The sequence below is a fragment of the Protopterus annectens genome, chromosome 6.part1 (genome assembly GCF_019279795.1).
Source record: "Protopterus annectens isolate FY-2018-M chromosome 6.part1, PAN1.0, whole genome shotgun sequence".
NCBI lineage: Eukaryota > Metazoa > Chordata > Ceratodontiformes > Protopteridae > Protopterus > Protopterus annectens.
The window spans coordinates 461,959,925-461,980,954 of record NC_056738.1 but is presented as its reverse complement, the minus strand read 5'-3'; the positions used below and the strand labels follow the sequence as shown (position 1 = coordinate 461,980,954).

General features: G+C 40.4%; 1 protein-coding gene across 3 annotated transcripts in view; it reads left to right on the top strand.

Moving 5' to 3' along the window:
• Positions 1–21,030, top strand: part of EHHADH (enoyl-CoA hydratase and 3-hydroxyacyl CoA dehydrogenase) — an 847,616-nt gene that overhangs the window by 338,123 nt on the left and 488,463 nt on the right. For all 3 annotated transcript variants that reach the window (XM_044075885.1, XM_044075886.1, XM_044075884.1), the window contains one exon: positions 19,069–19,244. In XM_044075885.1, the coding sequence (XP_043931820.1) occupies positions 19,069–19,244 (176 nt within the window). The remainder of the gene's footprint in view (positions 1–19,068; positions 19,245–21,030) is intronic.

Here is a 21,030-nt window from a genome sequence, read left to right as displayed (position 1 = left end):
CATACACATATGTGTGTATATATATATATATATATATATATATATATATATATATATATATATATAAAATATATAGTTATTTATTTATTTTTATTTTACATTTGTTTAGTGGGTAGTGTCTGACTTGCCCAGAAGCCTGTTTTTAGTGGAGACCCGAGGAGAAAAACTCCAAGAAATATAGATAGAGTACAGTGGCATACAGCAGGATATTATATACATGGTTCAAGATTATATAAATACAGTAGAGAGTATATATATATATATATATATATATATATATATATATATATGAGGAGAGTTACATATTTTACAGTAGAGTATATATACATGGTAACAAATACAACATATTTCAGCAGGGAATACATGATTAGGAATAGATAGTTGACAGATAGTTATTGCTTTATCACTTTAACATAGTTATTAAGTTAGAAAAAAACACAGGCTTAACATATGAGAGAAGTATTTTGTGTATATAAGAATGCTGACCTAACTAGGGTAAGAGAGAGCTAAATGGTGGTAATTAGCCAGGAAATGTGCAGGAGCATAGCCAATGATTGGTAAGGTGTTCGTTTAGAAGTAGATTAAATTTGTAACTGTGTTGTTTAGGATGTGTTGGGATATTAAGTTCCAGGTTTTGAATATTTTATTTGAGTATAGAGAGTCTCCGTAGTTGTTGCTGGATTTAGTTACCATTAGAAGTAATTTATCAGAGGAACTTAATGACCTTAGGTTTGTATTTACTTGAACTAGGTCCTTGAGAGCAGAGCAGTTTTTGGGTTTGTTGATGATGTTGTGGGCAGTGTTTAGAAAGAGATAATAGGTTGGGTAGTTCAATCCAGATGTATTCATGAAGTGTGATTCAGTGTACCCTGCAGCCCCTCTGGGCAACCATTGTGATACTGCAAAAAAATGTTATGCAAGTGGGCTTTCAAGTTTGCCATTTATATCTCTGACATGTTCTTGTAATCGCATCTTGAAATCCCTCTTGCTCTCTCCTATGTATAACATATCACACAGACATTTTAAAGCATATAGTATGCATTATGTGTCACAACAAAATTTACCCAGCACATTAAAATTATGTCCATTAATTTTATCAAAAGTATTAACTATAAATCTACACACTATACATACAATTTTAGAAAAAGTGGAGAAACAAAGGGTTTCTTTAGAAACAAAGAAGAAGCTTCTGTATAAATAAGCTATTTTTATTCTTAAATATGGTACATTGGCTCCTGCTGGTATTAATTTAGATTGTAGTTGGAAAGTTTTAATATGAGTTAATTGATTGTTTAATAGATGTAATTAAGTACTTGATTAGAATGTATAAAAGATTGGGCTGTGTATGCGTTTTTACTCCATTGAAGGCATCGTGGTGCCGAGGCGCTAGAGGCTTAATAAACATTTTTAGTTACATTGCGTGCTGTCCATGGTCATATTTTATTATTTTGCTCTTCAGTTTTGTTGTTTTGGTTAAGTTACTGATGTTAGAAACAATGCCTAAATATCCACTTGTGCTTAGAAAATATCTCAGATAATTAAAACACACTCCAAATGATACAACAAACATCTCACATAAACGTACACCCAATGATCCCCCAACAGCAAAGCCCAGAAGGCAAGCATATGCTTTACCCAATACTCTTGTCATTGGGGACTCTATTGTGTGACACACAGATGCCCCACTTATCAGGTAAGACAAGGAGAAGATAATGATTGGTTACTTATCTGGAGTTAGGATCCGCAATATCACCCACATGCTCATGCCACTGCACCCCAAGTACCAGTATGATTCTGTCATACTCCATGTGGTTGTAAATAACCTGATACATACCTCACTGGACTATATGAAAAGAGACATAATGGATCTCTCAGAATAGGTGTCACAGATGAGTCTTGTAGTGAGCACGATTCTACTTTCACCAAGGATGATGCCACAGTATAACTGGCTTAGTTTCTGGTGTCACTCCATGGGGAATTCAATATCTGTCAGCATGGGAAGACATGGCTAACAGACCATTTGCTTTGGCAAGGATGGGATGCAAATGGCAAAAAGACAAAACTACCAACAAAGTGAGCAAGTCTCCAAGCAACCTTAAGGTGTTTTTTGCTCAATACTAGAAGCCTAAACAAAAAACTTCACACCTTTCAAGCCCTCCTCATGTTGGAGAATGAAGACATCTCTGCCTTGACTGAGATTTGGTTTACTGCCATAGAAAGTACTCCATGAGTGCAGGGCTACAGTACTTTCCACACATTTAGACCAAGAACAGCACAGTCTACGGCCAAAGGTGGAGATGTTTTGATCTACTTTACCAACAAATATAACAGCAGGTTGATTAAACAGGATGATATCATCGGTCTCATCCACATACAAGTCACCATAGATAATGTCCCTCAGTATATCATGCTAGCTGCAGGTCAACATCTCTGCCCCAAGAGTTTCAGGACTCTTACCTAAACCTACTAGAGGCACTCACCATGTGTGACAAACTTCACCCTTGTAGACTGTGAAACTTACACTGCCTCAATCTAAGGCACATTTCCTGGGCTTTATTAACACCCTGGAACAGACCATGCACGCTCCAACTAGCGGACCAAACATAATTGATCTGGTACTCACAAACACAGGCAAGAGGCATAGAGGCTGCTGTATCTACCAGAAGTAAACTCAAACAAAGACCTAAACTGACCCCCCCCCCGGTGGAATCCTCAACTAAATAAAGTATATAATAAAAGAAAAAAACTCATGGTGAAAATCAGGAAGAGCAACTCACTTAAAGACAAGTGCTATCTTATACACCTAAACAAGAAATAAACAGGTCTAAATTAAATCCAACTAGGCTAACTTTGAGGTCAGCATAGCCTCCCAGGCTAAGGACAATCAAAAGACCTTCTTCAGCTATGTCTGGAACCTTAAAGGTAACACACAGCAGTGTGCTGAATTGGTGGTGAACATTGCCACCTTCACTGGTCAGGGTGATATAGCAAATCTACTGGCCGATAACTTCAGCTTAAACTTCATCCCCCTCCCCACTCCCCCTTAGCTCCTCCAGATGAAATCTACTCTACTTCCCCCAACTTTTAGCAGGGACCAGGTGCTGGCAATATTTGCTAAAGCCAAGAACATTGGCCCTATGGGTCCCAACAACATCCCTGCCTACCTTCTGAACAGTCTAAAACATGACATAACAGGACTACTTGAAACAGTTTTCAACGTACAGTCTCGAAACAGGCTATGTTCCAACTGAATTAAGGACTGCAAAAGCCATTCCCCTCCTCAAGGGTACCATCAACCAACCCAGGTAATTACAGACCCATCATTCTAACAAGCCTAATATGCAAAACCATGGAATGAATTATGGAAATGATAAACAAGGACATTGGCAACCTACAAACACTGACCACATCCTAATTTAGCTTTGTTAAAGGAAGGTCTTGCCTACTTAACCTGGTAGAGTTGTTTGAACAGATGACCAAGGCAGTGCGTGAGGATAAAACAGTTCATTCTGTCTGTTTTGACCTGGCCAAGACATTTGATACAATACTGCAATCAAGCATTGTTGACAAGCTCTATGAGCTAAGCATAAATCCTTACATAACTCGCTGGATTGCCGGCTGGCTCACAGACAGGTCCCAAGAAGTCAGGATCCATGAGACCACCTCTACCAAGAGATCAGTCACCAGTGGAGTACCCCAGGGCTCTGTACTGAGTTAAATCCTGTTTGGCATCTAATCCTTGGAAGTCAAAGCTAACATTCAAGGTCTTTGGCTCGTCAAGTTTGAAGATGACTGTAAATTGGGAGCTATTATATATTCCTCCTAAGATACCAATATCTTACAAGAGGTTTAACAGAGACAAATGACTGGTGCCAAAACCATGGCCAAAAATCTGTGACAAAAATGTATTATAATGCCCTTTGGGAAACTGTCAACCCAGGTTAATTAATCCATCAGTAAAACACCCTTAAGAGTCAAACCAGGAGTAAGGGATCTGGGAACATATGTAGACAGCAATCTAGCCTTTGTCCAACATGTACGTAAGATAGTAAGAAAATTATTCCATGTTGCCCAACTAATCAGTAAGGGTATGGCATTCAAATCCAAGGAAGTTACAGTACCACTCTACTCGGCCACTGTCAGACCTTTCATTGAGTACGATGTCCTCTTTGGCAGGAACCTAATCAGACACTTGCAACACCCACAAAGGCTGCTCACCAGTAGCATTCAGGGCATAAATAGCCTGCCCTGCACTGACCTCCTAAAAGCTTTTTCTCTATATTGAGTCTCCTACAGGCTGCTGAGAGGATCTTTTCATGCCTTACAGGGCTTCCTGAGACCCAGCCCTGGTGAATCTGTTGCACATGTGGAAATCAAACAGCACCTGAACTTCACTTGTGACACAAACAAAACATAATGGAGAGAGAGATATGTGTTCCAAATATTCCAGGGCAATGAAACAGGCTCCGCATCAGTGTAAAACAGAGTTCATCCCTGACACCATTCAAGCAAAACCTTTATAGTTGAATGGGAAATTGTAATTTTACCCCTGGTCTGTCCACCTTTTCCCGTACGACCAAAGGCCGCCAATAAGAAAAGTAAGAAAATTGGCTCATACCCAGTCGGACTTTCCCAGTAAACAAATAAATAAATATTATCCTAACACCCCACTAGCAAATCCCATAATTACCTCCCTACCTACATGATACTCGAGATCCAAATGGTTTTGGGGTGCAAACCAGAGCTTGTAAGGGCCCTAGTGGTCATTAGCCTAGTAACAAACTATGAACCTATGAGCCTATAAGGAAAGTACATAATTTATTTCTTCTTGCTGCCCTGCAGATTTGCCTCCATATACTTGTAATTACTACAAAATTCATTCATGTTGTATGAGACACATATCTGCTGTGCCAGTGGAATGATATACATCACAGACTGGTCTAACATATTGAAGCAAAATTCTAATTACATAATAGTTAACACCAGTGTGAGTATACTCTGAAAATGACATCATAAAGGGAAATGAAATGTCTTAGTATATTTTTTTAACCTAAAGGCTAGTTTCCAAATAACAGCACATAGCTTTTAAGTGGTAAAAGCCCTATGTTCTGTACTCTTTTGAAACATTTGCTGTGTTTGGATCACTTTATGCACCTTATGGGATGAAAGATGGGAGTGGGTGGTACTGGGAGTTCATTTTATAAACTAAGTACATCACATTAAATAGAACACTTACTTGAATTTTAGCTCATTCTACTGATTCAGTGTCCATATGCTCACAATGCTGCCATATTGGGGATTCACAGCAGTAGTGCTGTGCACAGTAGTGTGCATTATTCACACCTTATTTAAATAGGTATGAAATCATGGGGTATGGATGCTGTTTGTAGGTAGACCATTAGCTACATGACACTAGTTTTAACTTGGCACAATACATACTTTGAAACATTACCAATAACTCTTTGTACATCTATAGTTAAAGTAGGAGGGTTTTGGCATTCACATAGTTCAAAACAGGGCCATTAGAATAGTGCACTAGTGATGGTAGACCTTGTAACTGCAAGAAAACTGCTAACAATATAACAGTTTTCCATGTACAGTGCACCAGTATAACAATATTCCGTGTATACTGCACCAGTATAACAGCATTCCATATACAATGCACCAGCATAACAATATTCCGTGTATACTGTACCATTATAACAGCATTCCATAAATAGTGCACTGGTATAACAGCATTCCATGTACACTGCACCAGTGTAACAGCATTCCATACATAGTGCACCGGTATAACAGCATTCCATACACAGTACACCAGTATAACATTATTCCATGTACACTGCACCAGTAAAAAAGCATTCCATATACAATGCACCGGCATAACAATATTCCGTGTATACTGTACCATTATAACAGCATTCCAAAAATAGTGCACTGGTATAACAACATTCCATGTACACTGCACCAGTGTAACAGCATTCCATACACAGTGCACTAGTATAACATTATTCCATGTACACTGCACCAGTATAAAATTATTCCATGTACATTGCACCAGCATAACAATATTCCATGTATACTGCACCATTATAACAGCATTCCATATGTAGTGCACTGGTATAACAGTATTCCATGTACACTGTACCAGTATAACAATATTCTATGTACACTGCACCAATATAACATTCTATACATAGTGCACTGGTATAACAACATTCCATGCACAGTGCACCAGTGTAACATTATTCCATGTACACTGTACCAGTATAAAAGTATCCCATACACAATGCACCAGTATAACAACATTGCATACACAGTGTACCATTATAACAGTATTCCATGTATACTATACCAATATAACAGAATGCCATACACAGTGCACCAATATTCCATGTACAGTGTACTGGTATAACAGCATTCCATACACAGTGCACCAGTATAACATTATTCCATGTACACTGCACCAGTGTAACATTCCATACACAGTGCACCAATATAACAACATTCCATATGCAGTACACCAGAATTCCATGTACAGTGCACCAGTATAACAGTTTCCCATACACAGTGCACCAGTACAACAGTATTCCATACACAATGCACCAGTATAACAGTATACCATACACAGTGCACCAGTATAACAGTATTCCATGTACACTGCACCCATATAATAACATTCCATACATAGTGCACCAGTAAACAGAATTCCATACACAGTGTACCACTGTAATAACATTCAATACACAGTGCACCGGTATGACATTATTCCATGTACACTGCACCAGTATAACAGTATCCCGTACACAGTGTACCACTATAATAGCATTCAATACATAGTGCACCAGTATAACAGCATTCCATACACAGTGCACATTACAAGAGTATTCCATACACACTGCACCAGTATAACAGCATTCAGTGTACAGTGCACCAGTATAACAGCATTCTATGTACAATTCACCAAGCATGTTGTATGTAATCAATAGGAAGCATAAAGCAGTAATAATAACTCTCCCTGAGCAGCTGAGAGTATGAGGTGATAGAAGAAGTGGACTCAACCTGCACTAGGAAGAGGATGTGAAATTTCTATGGTCAGTGGGCAAGGATTTGCTTTAGAAGGAGGTTAAGTGAAATTTCAAGAGCTAATGAAGTAAATTAATCCTGTCATTGTAAGTGTACATTAGGGAAAAGAACAAGTCAACAGACTATTTTTTGGTGGGTGTCACTACGAAGTCATTAGTTCAGTTTTATGTGGGCAGCAATACTGCTTCAAACTTAAGGTACCATGGTATTACTGTTATTCAGCTAAAGAAACAGCTGTGCAACTCGACCAAGAAATCCAAAGTAGATGGAAAGCCAGAAAGTATCTCTTGTGCAAAAAATACCAATTTTATTTGTCCAACTCTCCAAAAGTCAAAACACACGAACTCGAACTACTCCACATTAATGTTTTTCACCGCATACGTTTTCGTCCTATTACAGACTTCATCAGATGACTAAACAAAACCCCAACCTTTCCTTTTATAAGCCATTAATTGATTCAATAATTCAATTAAATAATTTAGTAAAAATGCTTTGTTTAGACACTTTAAAAGTTATTATAAAATTCTTTTAAAACAAAAGACATATCTAAAATGCAATTCTTACACTATAAATATTTGTAAATACATTTCTAATCAAATTAGATACTGCTACCAAGTTAATTCCTGTACTGTAATTCCTTCCTTCACTTTGATAGTGCCCATCCTATACATGTAAAAAAGAATATAATAAAGGGGCAGTTCGTGAGAGGAAGTAGAATGACCAGTAAGGACCAGGATTTTGTTACAGAATGCGATCTATTGGAGAGTATGTTCAAAGAAAGGGGTTACCCTAGTAACTTCATTAAAGAAATTAGAGAAGAGGTTGTTTTAGGTAGGGAAGCTAGATTTGCCCCTATAGTTAAAAAAGAGAAGGAAACTGTTAATATAACTGGATTTAACCAAGATAATAAACATGAAAATTTTGAGTTAGCCTTGACTTTGGAATACAACACAATTAACAGTAAAATAAAAAAGATTTTTAACAAAGAATGGGATAGATTTATTGAATTAACAGAACTAGATTTAGGGAGTAACAACACTCAAAATAGTGTACAAAAATTCTTTAAGTATAAAAAATTTATTAGAAAATAAAAATTCCTTGGACCCACAGGATAGAAGGAGAAAGGGCACCTACAAATGTGGTAGGTGTGCCCAATGTGCAAATATCTCTAACAGTAATACCACCTACATTAACAGTAGAAATAAGGTTATAATTAATGATAAGCACTTTTATAATTGTGATTCTACAGGGTTGGTATATTTAAGTACTTGTAAAGAATGTCAATCCTTCTATATAGGGAAAACTGAAAGGAAATTAAAAAGAAGAATTTTTGAGCACTTAAATGACATAAAGAATTGTAAAGAAACCAATGCGTTGTACAAGCATAGTAAAGTATGTGAGAAATCTAGTTTTAGTTTCATGGTATTAGAACATACAGAAAAAGATATAAGAGGGGGGCCCTGGGAAGAAAGATTAGAGTATCGAGAATTGTGGTGGCAAATGTCATTAGAAGCCTATAAACCCCCAGGCCTAAATGAATACATAAGTATAGTACCCATTTTAAAACTAGGAGCAGCTAAATTATAAATGTTTTTATTTTTTCTTGTAAAAATTATTTATTGATTGTCACTCACACACTATGTTTCTATACTAGAAATTCCCTCCTACCAGTAGTGGATGTGGTGAAGAATAGACGTTACATGAAATTCAAACAATAACAAAGATCATTTTAGAATGAATAGTTTTTATAACTTTATAACTATATATTTTTTAGCCTATTTTATTTTATACACATAATTCTAGCAATGTCCACTAGATGGCATTTTATCCACTGCTTTTGTGTAATGGTGTATTTCTAAGGATTTTATTATTTAATATAAAACTTTCAAAAAATGTTAATAAGTTTTTAACTTGGTAGCAGTATCTAATTTGAGTAGAAATGTATTTACAAATATTTATACTGTAAGAATTGCATTTTAGATATGTCTTTTGTTTTAAAAGAATTTTATAATGACTTTTAAAGTGTCTAAACAAAGCATTTTTACTAAATTATTTAATTGAATTATTGAATCAATTAATGGCTTATAAAAGGAAAGGTTGGGGTTTTGTTTAGTCAACTGTTATTCAGCTGTTACTGTATACCGCTTCAAACTTAAGGTACCACTGTATTACTGTTATTCAGCTGTTACTGTATACTGCTTCAAATTTAAGTTTCTGAGGTATTACTGTTATCCAGCTGTTACTGTATACCATTTCACACTTAAGTTCCTGAGGTATTACTGTTACTCAGCTGTTACTGTATCCCACTTCAAACTTAAGGTACTATGGCATTACTGTTATTCAGCTGTTACTGTATACCACTTCAAACTTAAGATGTGAAGTTGTTCAATCTCGCCGTTCATTCTTCACTGATGGGTTCGGAGCTGATCCTCGGTCCCGACATGGCCGTTTAGCAAAGCTCAAAGATTACCAGTAGCTCTAGACCAAGCCCCTTATCCCATGATGCATTGCTGGAATTACCCCAGATCTAGTTTGCTGCGGCACTGATCTGTTGGTTTCCAACGTTGCTCGAGACTTTTTGTGGGATATTCTGCATATTCGCAAGTTTTCATCATTTTTTTTCCTCATATATATATATATATATATATATGTGTGTGTGTGTGTGTGTGTGTGTGTGTGTGTGTGTGTGTGTGTGTGTATATATATATATATATATATATATATATATATATATATATATATATTCTTAAATATAGTTAGACTGTTTAGAAGTGTTCCCCTTTCCCTTTTATAGCTTTGCCAGGTTATTCGTGACTTTTTGCTTCTTGGTCATTGGCCTGTTGTAGTTTAGGCTAGTAAGGAGTATACATTCTATATTGTATTATATTTAAAGTGGCACCTTTGGGAGTTTGTTTGTCTAAGTTGTTGATAGTTCTTCATAGTTGTTATTTTTCTAATTAAGATATTATGTCTGAAGATAAGGAAAAACATCCAAAATCTGGCTTTAAAAAATGTCCAGACTGCGGACAAAAAATGTCTGTGACAGATGCACATCTTCAGTGCATTTATTGTTTGGGTGAGGTGCACCTCCAGGAGTCCTGCAGTATCTGCCACTCCTTTTCTATTAGGGTGCTTGCTGAAAAGAAGAGGAAACTCATAGATTTGTCTGACCAGGATGGGGCCAGCAAATCATCAAAATCTTCAAAATCTTCCTCGGAGTCTAAGACAAAAAAAATCAAAAAAAGTGGAATATACTGTGACTTCATCTCCACAGCCTTCAGAGCCAACAGTCTGTTCTTTTCAGAGCCGGGACTCTGGCTTGAAACCGGTCTCTGAGACTCCTTCTTCTCCACTCAGCACCATCGGTGCTTTCTTCTAGGTCATCTGCTAGCCTTTTTGATTCGGATATGGATCGACTGATACAGAAGCTATTAACGGCACCAGGCCTAGCTAAATTATTGTCGGCTCTGACCTGGGCGTTGGAACTGAAGATCACACTTCCTGAATTGACTGCTCCTCCTCCAAGCTGTACCAGTCCTTTGGAGCCAGAGGAGGCCGACTTGATGATTGTAGAACCCTTGTTGCCAATGGCTGTTCCAGTATCATCGGCTCCATCAGCTTGGATGTCCTTGGTGCCGACGGGGGACTCTAGGATCCGATGCTCCCCTGTTGGATCCGGGGAGGATAGTGGCACTGACTTATTGGTGCCGACTCTTCCTCTTGGGGCTTCGATTCTGGTTAGCTCAGCTCCTACCTCGGGCTCGGAGTCCACTACATCGGTATGGGAGGGGATTGCGGTCCCTTTGGGTCTGTCAACTCCTTTTCATCAGAGCCATTATGCTTTCGAAGCCATGAGGTGAGTGTTGTCTCCAAAGACTTCCTCATCACCAGGTTTGGCCTCTTCTTCCCTTAAAGTGCTTGTGTCTGCTTCTGCTACCATCGATCACTCCATGGGTAGAGAACCAGAGGTGCAGGTAGCCCCACTGGGTGCTCCCTGCTCTTCTGAGACTTCCCCAGAAGTCCCCACTGAGGAAGTACTCAGAAAGAGACTGTGCAAGAGGAGGTACTTGGACTCCCCACAGGAGTCCCTGACATCTGACACTGACTTGGAGGTGTCAGAAGGGTCACCTCGAGTACCCTCTGAGGACATCTGCTTTGCAGAGATACTTGAGATCCTTAGGCAGAGGGGTGATTGGCAGTCCAAAAGCCCTGCTGAGTATGAGTCGGTTCTTCTGAAGGCTTTCGGGTCTCAACCTTCCACCTACTGGGTGTCTCCACCCTATGATGAATGTATGCAATTGATCTCTCGTAGGGCGTGGGAGTCGCCGGAGTCCATGGAGCTTGTCCCTTGGAGGCTTAATAAATTTATTTCTGCCCCCATGGATAAATCCTTTCTGTCCAAATGAGTCCCTGTTGATGCCATGTTGGTGGCCGCAGCCGCACAGAAGGAATTGTCGTAAACTTCTGCGTCTATCCATCCTCCTAACAGAGAGTCCAGGATCATGGATAGATATGGGAAATGCATGTTCAGTTCAGCGACTTTCACTCTGCGATCACTTAACTATCTGACTCATTTCACTAGACTGCAAAGAGCTCTCCTTAATGAGCTGGGAGATGCTCTTCAGGGTACTGTAGCTACAGGTGTCTCTGACAAAGTTTCGGCCCAGCTTGCTACCCTTAATTCCATTGTGAACTCGTCCATGCATCTCATATCATATGCAGCTGATGGTTCGAGTAGGGCTGCAGGTTCAGGGATTGCTCTTCACAGGCATGCCTGGATGCGCCTCTGTTCCTTTGCGGAGCCTTTCAAGTCTTCATTCATAAACACCCCGTTTGACGGCTCATTCTTGTTTGGGCCAAAGGTAAATGAAACATTGACCAGGTGTGAATAAGAGGGAAAGACTCTGCCTGCCATCGGAGTCCATTTTTCCATCCCTACTCAGCCTTTTCCCAAAGGCCAAAGGGAGGAAAGATGTGGTTCTGGAAAGCCCAAGAAGCCTTTCAGGGCACACATGGAGAACCTCCCTCCAGGGGCAGAGGAGGGAGTAATAATGGAAGATGCTGCCCTCGCAACAGAGGAGGTCCGCAACACCAGGGTGACAGAGATCACGTCTCTGGCCAACCATCCCAGCGCTCCTGAGAGGAGACCTGACTGTCCTGCTCTGGAGGCGTGGCTAAATATAAACGATAGATGGTTACAAAGCATCATTTCCAGAGGGTATTTCATACCGTTCTCTGCTTCACCCATTCCCGTCAAGAGAATCCTGGATGTTCTACCCAGTTACAGGGAACAAGCAACCATAGAGGTCCACAAGTTGCTAGAAAAAAAGAGTCATTCAACCAGTCCCAGCAGACCAAACAGGATTCAGAACTTACTCAAGATTCTTTTTGGTTCCAAAGAAAACAGGGGACTGGAGACCCATTTTGGACCTCAGCAGACTGAACCAATTTGTAAAAAAAGAGAAGTTTCAGATGGTCATGCTTCAGCCCATACTCCTCTTTTTAAAGAAGGACAATTGGATGTGCTCAATCGATCTCAAAGATGCTTACTACCACATAAAAATGGCCACACCATCCAGAGATCATCTGCGTTTCTGGCTGGGAGCCAATCACTACCAGTTTTGAGCCCTGCCCTTTGGTCTCATTACAGCCCCCAGAGTGTTTACCAAATGTATGGCAGTGGTCACGGCTCACCTGAGGCATCTAGGATTCCAGGTGTTTCCATACCTAGACGATTGGCCCCTTACCTCCACCACCAGGCATCAACTGATTCAGGCAACAGAATCCACTCTGACACTCTGCAACCACTTAGGCATTATGGACAACTTTGAAAAGTCTGCCTTGTCGCCATCGCAGCATGTCATCTTTATAGGGGTAGAGTTACACACTTCAACCACCACTCTATGTCTTCCAGTCAAAAGGGTATCAATTCCTCGCCAACACATCACTTCACTGGTGTCAAAGAACAGAGCTTCAGCCGCAGAGGTCTTGAATGTACTAGGTTTGATGGCAGCAGTGATTTTAGCCATTCCATTGGCAAGGATGCATATGCGGATTATTCAATGGCTCCTGTTCACTCAGTGGTCTTACCAGGAGTTGCCAATTAACCATATGAGTCTGATTACTAACTCTTGCAAGAGGGATCTTCAGTGGTGGTTGATGTCTCTACATGTCACAATAGGATGCCCCTTTGTACTCTCCCTTCCAGTAGCCACTGTGACCACGGACGCTTCCCTGATAGGGTGGGGGGGGCATTTTCAGGGAAAGACTGCCCAAGGCACATGGACGGATGAAGAGTCACATTTGCGTATAATGTCCTAGAGATGAGAGTGGTACTTCTGGTGTTGCAGTACTTTCAGGACTCTCTCCCTCTAGGGACAATTTCCATACAGACAGACAACATGTCAGTGGTCTGGTATTAGAACAAACTGGGCAGGACCAAGTCTTACCCCCTTTGCCGAGAAGCCCTCAGAGTTTGGCAGTGAGCTGTGTCATCCCAGCACTATCTGTTGGCAATGCACATCCCGGGGAGATCCAACGTGGTAGCGGACAAGCTGAGCAGGGCAATTTTGTTGCCACACGAGTGGTCCCTCAAACAGGAGATTGCGGACAGGATCTTCCACAAATGGGGTGAGCCTTTCTGCGATCTTTTTGCCAGCCACATCAACACCAAATGTAGAAGCTACTTTGCCCTGATACCCCCTCAGGGAGAACCCTCGAGGGATGCATTCATAAACGATTGGCCCCTGGGTTTCCTCTATGCATTTCCCCCAATTCTGCTGATACCCAGATTTTTACAGAAAGCAAAGTCGCTGGGAAGGACTGTCATTCTTATAGCCCCTGATTGGCCTCGGCATATTTGGTTTCCATTTCTTTACCATCATCTCTTGGAGGATCCATGGATCCTGGACCCAGTTCCAGACCATCTGACACACCCATCAGGGGACCTCCATCCTTCCTTGCAGTCACTGAAGCTAACTGCTTGGCTGCTCCAGTTCCCCGTATAGCCAGACTTCATAATCTTTCAGATGATACAAGTCAAATTTTGTTCGCTTTCCACAAACCTTCCACCAGAAAATTGTATCGTAGTAAGTGGAAAAGATTTTCCATTTGGGCTTCTAACAAAAACCTTGATCATTACCAAGTTCCCTTGTCATCCATACTAGAATTTTTGACCGAGATTTTTCACGAAGGAGAGGCAGCTGCTACTGTTAAGGTCCAGTTAGCGGCTATATCTAATTTTCATGTAGGTATTGATGGACTGAATATTATGCGACACCAGTTATCCAAGGTCTTCCTCAAAGGTACCTTTCACATGAGACCTCTGGTGAAGACTTCTTATTCTCTCTGGAGCTTGAATTTCATGCTATCCCACATTATTCTTTCTCCTTTTGAACCAGCATCATCTTGTGAGCTCAAGTTTCTGTCATGGAAAACTATTTTTCTAGTGGCCATTACTTCTGCCCAGAGAGTGTCAGAGCTTCAGGCATTATCTATCAAGCCCCCTATATGATTTTTCATCCTGATAGAGTACCTCTTAGGACTAACCCTTCCTTTTTGCCTAAAGTATGTTCTGAGACAAACATCAATCAAGTTATTGAGTTGCCCGTTTTTTTCCCCAACCATACCAACAAATTAGAATACATGCTGCACAAACTTGATGTTCACAGACAGCTTAGATATTATCTGGACAGAACAAAAGACTTCAGAAAGTCAGACCAGCTTTTTGTTTCATTTTCTGAAGCCAGAAAAGGTAGACCAGTGGCTAAAACAACCCTTTCCAAGTGGCTTTCAGATTGTATCACCTACACTTACTCATCTGCTAATAGGTCTTTGTTGCATAAAGTGAAGGTGCATTCAACCAGAGCAGTCTCTACTTCTTCAGCCTTTCTAGACAAGTTACCTCTTGATAATATCTGTGCTGCAGCCACTTGGTCTAAGCCTCACACTTTTATTACTCATTACAAAGTGGACAAGGCCTCCAGGGACAGGGCTTCCTTTGGCTCTACGGTCCTGAAAAATGTACTGCCATGAGCCACCCAGGATTTGGGTGCTAGAGACGCTACCAATCAGTGAAGAATGAACGGCGAGATTAAATAACTTCACATAAAGAAGTTATGTACTCACCATAACGTTCCATGTGAGTTGTTCCATCTCGCCTTCATTCTCACGTCCCTCCCTCCATCCCCCACCTGGCTGACAGTTGACCTGGAGACTGACTTCATCCTGGTTATTCAATGTTTCTTCCTTTCTGGGGAGATTAGTCCTCTTACTAGGATATGATACACGCAGCAAACAAGATCTGAGGTAATTCCAGTAATGCATCATGGGATAAGGGGCTTGGTCTTAAGCTACTGGTAATCTTTGAGCTTTGCTAAACGGCTGTGTCAGAGCCGAGGATTGGCTCCGAACCCATCAGTGAAGAATGAAGGCGAGATGGAACAACTCACATGGAACGTTATGGTGAGTACATAACTTCTTTTTCCTGAAGTATTACTGTTATTCAGCTGTTACTGTATACCACTTCAAACTTAAGTTCCTGAGTTATTACTGTTATTCAGCTGTTACTGTATACCGCTTCAAACTTAAGGTACTATGGTATTACTGTTATTCAGCTGTTACTGTATACCGCTTCAAACTTAAGGTGCTATGGTATTACTGTTATTCAACTGTTACTGTATACTGCTTCAAACTTAGGGTACCGCGGTGTTACTGTTATTCAGCTGTTACTGTATACTGCTTCAGACTTAAGGTGCTATGGTATTACTGTTGTTCAGCTGTTACTGTATACTGCTTCAAACTTAGGGTACCGCGGTGTTACTGTTATTCAGCTGTTACTGTATACTGCTTCAAACTTAAGGTGCTATGGTATTACTGTTGTTCAGCTGTTACTGTATCTCTTGCTCCTACTCATCCTTTTAGGTTCATAGGTTCATACTAGGCTATCTGCCCTAGGGCATTTATAAGCCTAGCCAGAGTGTGTTTGGCTTTCGACACCCATTTTAAGTTAATTTTGCTATGCCCTTTTTCGAGGTTAGTATACTGTGCCTCTGTCTAACAGTGACACAGAAGTGATACCCGGGGTAAGTGAGTAGAGCTGGAGTTTCTTTAACCGGGGAGCATATGGCATCTGTTTGAGCCCTTTGATCCTCTTGGTGAGGTACTTTTGGGGTCTTTCCAGTTGCTGCAGGTGTCTGGTAAGGTACATCCCAAAAGGGGCATTGTACTCAATTATGGGCCTGATGAGGGATGAGTAAAGAGGCATGATGACCTCCCCTGATCTAGATGTGAATCCCTTCATGATTAAGTGGGCTATATAAAATGTTTTTCTAACCACTTTGGCCACGTGGTTGTCAAATGAGAGATTGCTATCAACTTGGGTCCCCAGGTCCCTAATTACTTCTTCCGTACTTAATGGATTACCACCTATGTGGTAATTTGTGGGCACTTTGTTTTTGCCAAAGGGGATGACTATACACTTTTTGGCATTTAGCTTGAGGCCATGGCTCTGGCACCAGTTGTCTGTTTCTATGAGGCCCTTTTGGAGGATGCTTGTATCGGCTGGAGAGTCGATTATAGCGCCCAATTTGCAGTCATCTGCGAACTTGGTCAGCCACAGTCCTTCCGTGTTGGCCTGTACCTCTGAAAAATATATACCGGACAGGAGTGGTCCCAGGACTGAGCCTTGTGGGACTCCACTTGTAACTGGTTTGGAGTCTGACATGGCTCCAGCAATTCTAACCATGTGGGTTCTGTCCTTGATATATACATTTTTTATATATATTTTTTTATATTTTTGTATTCTATATATTTTATATATATACTATTTTATATATATATACATTTTTTATAGATATGCACAGATTTTATACATATGTTATTGATATAATTAACATTCATATGTTATTTTTATTTTAACTTTCTCATGTGATTGCGTTTGTGCACTAAGTCATGTGATCTTTTGGCTGTCGGTCATATGACTTGCTTAGACCTATATATACTGAGTAAGGACATTTGTATTTTAGTATTGATGAAGGATTGTATCCGAAAGCTCTGCTGTTTGTATTAAAGTGTTTTTTCTACTGAGAGCTTTGTTTGGTTCTGTCCTTGAGCCAGTTTGCAACCCATCTAGTGACATAGGGGTTTATATTTAAGCTGGTGAGCTTATCTATAATGCCCGAGTGGGTATTGTATCGAAGGCTTTTGCGAGGTCCAGGTAGGCTGTGTGGACCACCTTCCCCTCATCAATGGCCTTGGTGACTGTTTCAGAGAAATCGACCAGGTATAAGAGGCCGGATCTGCCCTTAACAAAGCCGAACTGGGTAGGATCCAGTGTCTGTAGGTCCCCAATGTCTTTTTTTTTGAGGTCCATGATGATCCTTTCCATAGCTTTGCAGATCAAGCTAGTCAGGCTTATGGGGCGATAGTTTCCAGGATCCATTGAGGCACCAGCGTTGTCGAGAGGGACCTCTGTTGCTGTACGCCACTCTTTGGGTACATATCCTGTGGTAAGGCTGAGATTGAACAGTAGTTTTATGTTTGGGTTTAGCTCTTCTTGGAGTTCATGTAGGACGCAGCCCGGGACACTGTCTGGTCCCATTGATGCTGTGTTTTTTGCTTTGGAGAGGGCGGCTCTTACCTGAGCATCTGAGATGTCAGGGGGGCAGCACTCTGCTGGGATAAATATTTGCCCTTTTGGTGGGGCGGGGGGGGGAGAAGTTTGCGCTGAACCTGTCAGTTAGGATGTTGGCAATGTCTGTGGGTTCAGTGTATTCTTTGTCATTTTGGACTAATTCTGAGCATATTAAAGAAAGCCTAGTGTCCTGTGCAATTTTGCTCGCGAAGCTGGCCGTAGATGATATTATGAGTGCCCGTAGTTTTTTGCTAACACTGATCAGAGATGACTTCCCTTTTTGGGATTTTGCTCTATCATGTAGTAGCTTCCTCCTTCTATTGTGTAGTTTGTTTATGGCTGGGGTCCACCAGACAGGACGTCTGCCTTTGGAGGATTGGGTCTTGGTTTTATTTGGGATTGCATGATCCATGCATTCCTGAAGGTGTTCATAGAATGCATTTATAAAGGATTCTGCGGTCTGGGCCATATTTTCCACAGGCCCGGGGGCTTTGAAGGATTCCACCTCGGTTTTGAGGAGTGTGAAATTTGCTTTAGAGAAGTTTTTCACTGTGGTTTTCTGGGCAGGGGGTGGGGTCAGGATGTGAATATCCAGTGAGATTAGTTTATGGTCTGATCTTACCAGTGAGGGATACACTTCTGGTCTGGAGCATAGAGTCCCCATGTTGGTGATGATCAGGTCCAGTATGTTTTCCCCTCTTGTGGGAGTGGTAACAATTTTTGCTGGAAATCAAGTGATCTTGTAATGTTGCTTCAGAATTGTTTATATATTATTTTAGATATGATTTACTGAGGTCAGGGCTAAAGGGGCGATGGTTAAAATTACCTCTGGGATTCAGCTGCTTAAGGAACACTGCCTGTGAGCAGTATTAAGAAAAATGTTGGCATTTAAAACAATGCATGGCTTAAGAGTTTGCCTAAAAACAGCTACACACTAAATTACTTCACAAAGTTGTATCACAGACTTGAATGTAGCCAGGGGTAGGAAAGTGGAAGATATTCAATGCAGGTAGGAAACATTTGTTGCATACATTTTCTGCCTATTCAGTCATGGGGTAATTTTTTTTTAAGTAGTTAATGTTAAAATGCTTAAAGGAGTGGTATTTTAACCTTTAAGACCCTCATTTCTGGTTATGTGGTGTTCATAATGCACTGCACCTGTGGTACTTTTGGAATTAATGGTATTTTACTAAGAGTTGTTTAGATGTAAAAATATTACACTTAATATTTGCTACCTATTATTTTATTTCTGCAAAAACTGAAGAGAGATAAACGCAGTACTCTGTGTATTCTTGGTGTATTATTAATCATGATCGTCACACTAACTTCAGTTGTCTGTCTCATATGTGCAGGTGCTGAGATCTCTGAATTTAATTCAGATCCTACTCGTAGACTGCCCATGTTGGTGGACATAATTAATCTAATGGAGAAGAGTGACAAGCCTGTGGTGGCTGCCATTGAAGGTGTGGCACTTGGAGGTGGTCTGGAGGTAGCACTTGGGTGCCATTACAGGATTGCCCAATGTCAGGTCTGTGGCATCATAGTCCTAAATAGTTCAACCAATAAACAAACTGTACTGGATAGCCTATACAGTCCATAACTGCTGTATTTAGAAAATTACTTGACTGCTTTACTATTACTTTTATGTCTGAGTTTCATATAGAATTAGCTTGCATACATCTCTTAAATAGTTCCTTTTTTATATATTATTTTTTCATGTGTCACTACTTTTTTATGGCAGCATATAGTTTATCTACTGAATATTTTGCACCTTAGATTTGTACAGATTTGGTTTTGGGTAAGTCCATGACTGCTGATGTTCTTACATGACTGGTTGGAGTTCCACTTGCTTCCGTAGAAGCACTGCATGTTTAGTACCAAATAAAATATAATGTGTGTTTTGCCTAATAAGTTATGATATATACCCCCTTTCCCTAAATCCTGTTCTTACAGCTCTCCTGTCACCTACTGTTCTCCATCATAATACTTTTTGTAAGTCCTTACATCACTAGTATTCGCTGGGGCTGCCTTCATTGTTGGTTCTTCCTTATGTGAGATACAGTGAACTTGCTTACATGTGCTCAGAAGTCGCTGTGGGGGCTTTATATTTGTTCTGCTCATTCTTCCATTGCCAACCAATGTAATGTACCAGCACCTACTGTATGCTGTGTGAGCTGCAGTATACTTGCAGGCCAGGAATACTGTGGGGGTTGATGTGCACACAAGTTCACTGTACTTCTAGTGCCTGTCATGGGATATATATCTTTAAATATGATAATGTCTTGCTTTTTGAAGTTGTGTGTCATGGTATATTTCCTCTAAAAGCAGTCAGAGAAAAGAATTCAAGGAGGCTGATAACACATCCCTAGTGTCATTCTGCCGAAAACTAAACATTAGTTCATCACTAGTACTCCCTATTTCACCAGGCACTAAATATCATGAAGTCACAGTTTACTTCACCATCTGTTGCCAACATGATAGCAATAAGAGTACTGAAGTAATGCAGGAAGTACTTCATGCTCACTGACGATTGTCTGATTTTTTTCCTGTAAGTGATTCCATATGAGAGAGGTGCAGGTATCTACCTACTGTGCAGGCCAAGCTTTCCTCAAAGACAGTAGACTGTAACCAGGGTGTTGTCAGTTTTGATACCCATTTCATACAACCATGTCCTAAATAAACACATATGTCTTCTTATGCCAAGCTACTTAACCACATAAGCCTCCGAGATGAAGGTTTGATATACAGGACGCTCAGCATCACACTAACATGAAATCAACATACACAGACATTATGGAGCTCTCGAAGAGTATGCATCTGGAAAGGGAGTGAACCTAGTACTGAGCAGTATTTTGTCATCACCACAAATGATGCCGCACTACATACAGAAGATACTGATTTTAATTATTGGCTTAACTACTGGTGAGATTCTGACTGGGATGACATGGTTGACAACCCTCACTGCTTTGCTAGGAATGATCTGCATCTCCACATGGTTTCCATATAACAGATAGAATGTTTTCTTCCCCCATAGTGCCTTTTTTAGGTAAGGTCAGTCTCCTGCAATAACCCACATAGCCAACAACATTCAAAATCATATAAAGGTAGAACTGCTAGAAACCAAAGCAAAAAGTTGGACTCCTTACAGGCATTCATAACCTTTGAACATGTTGTTATATGCATAGTCACAGAACATGGTTTCAAAACAGTGAAAACATTCCCCACAGTGCAGGGTTTTGAAGTCTACCACTCTTTATGACCAACCATTGAACTGGACTTTGCAGCTAGTGGGGCATAGTGGTGTTCCCATGAAA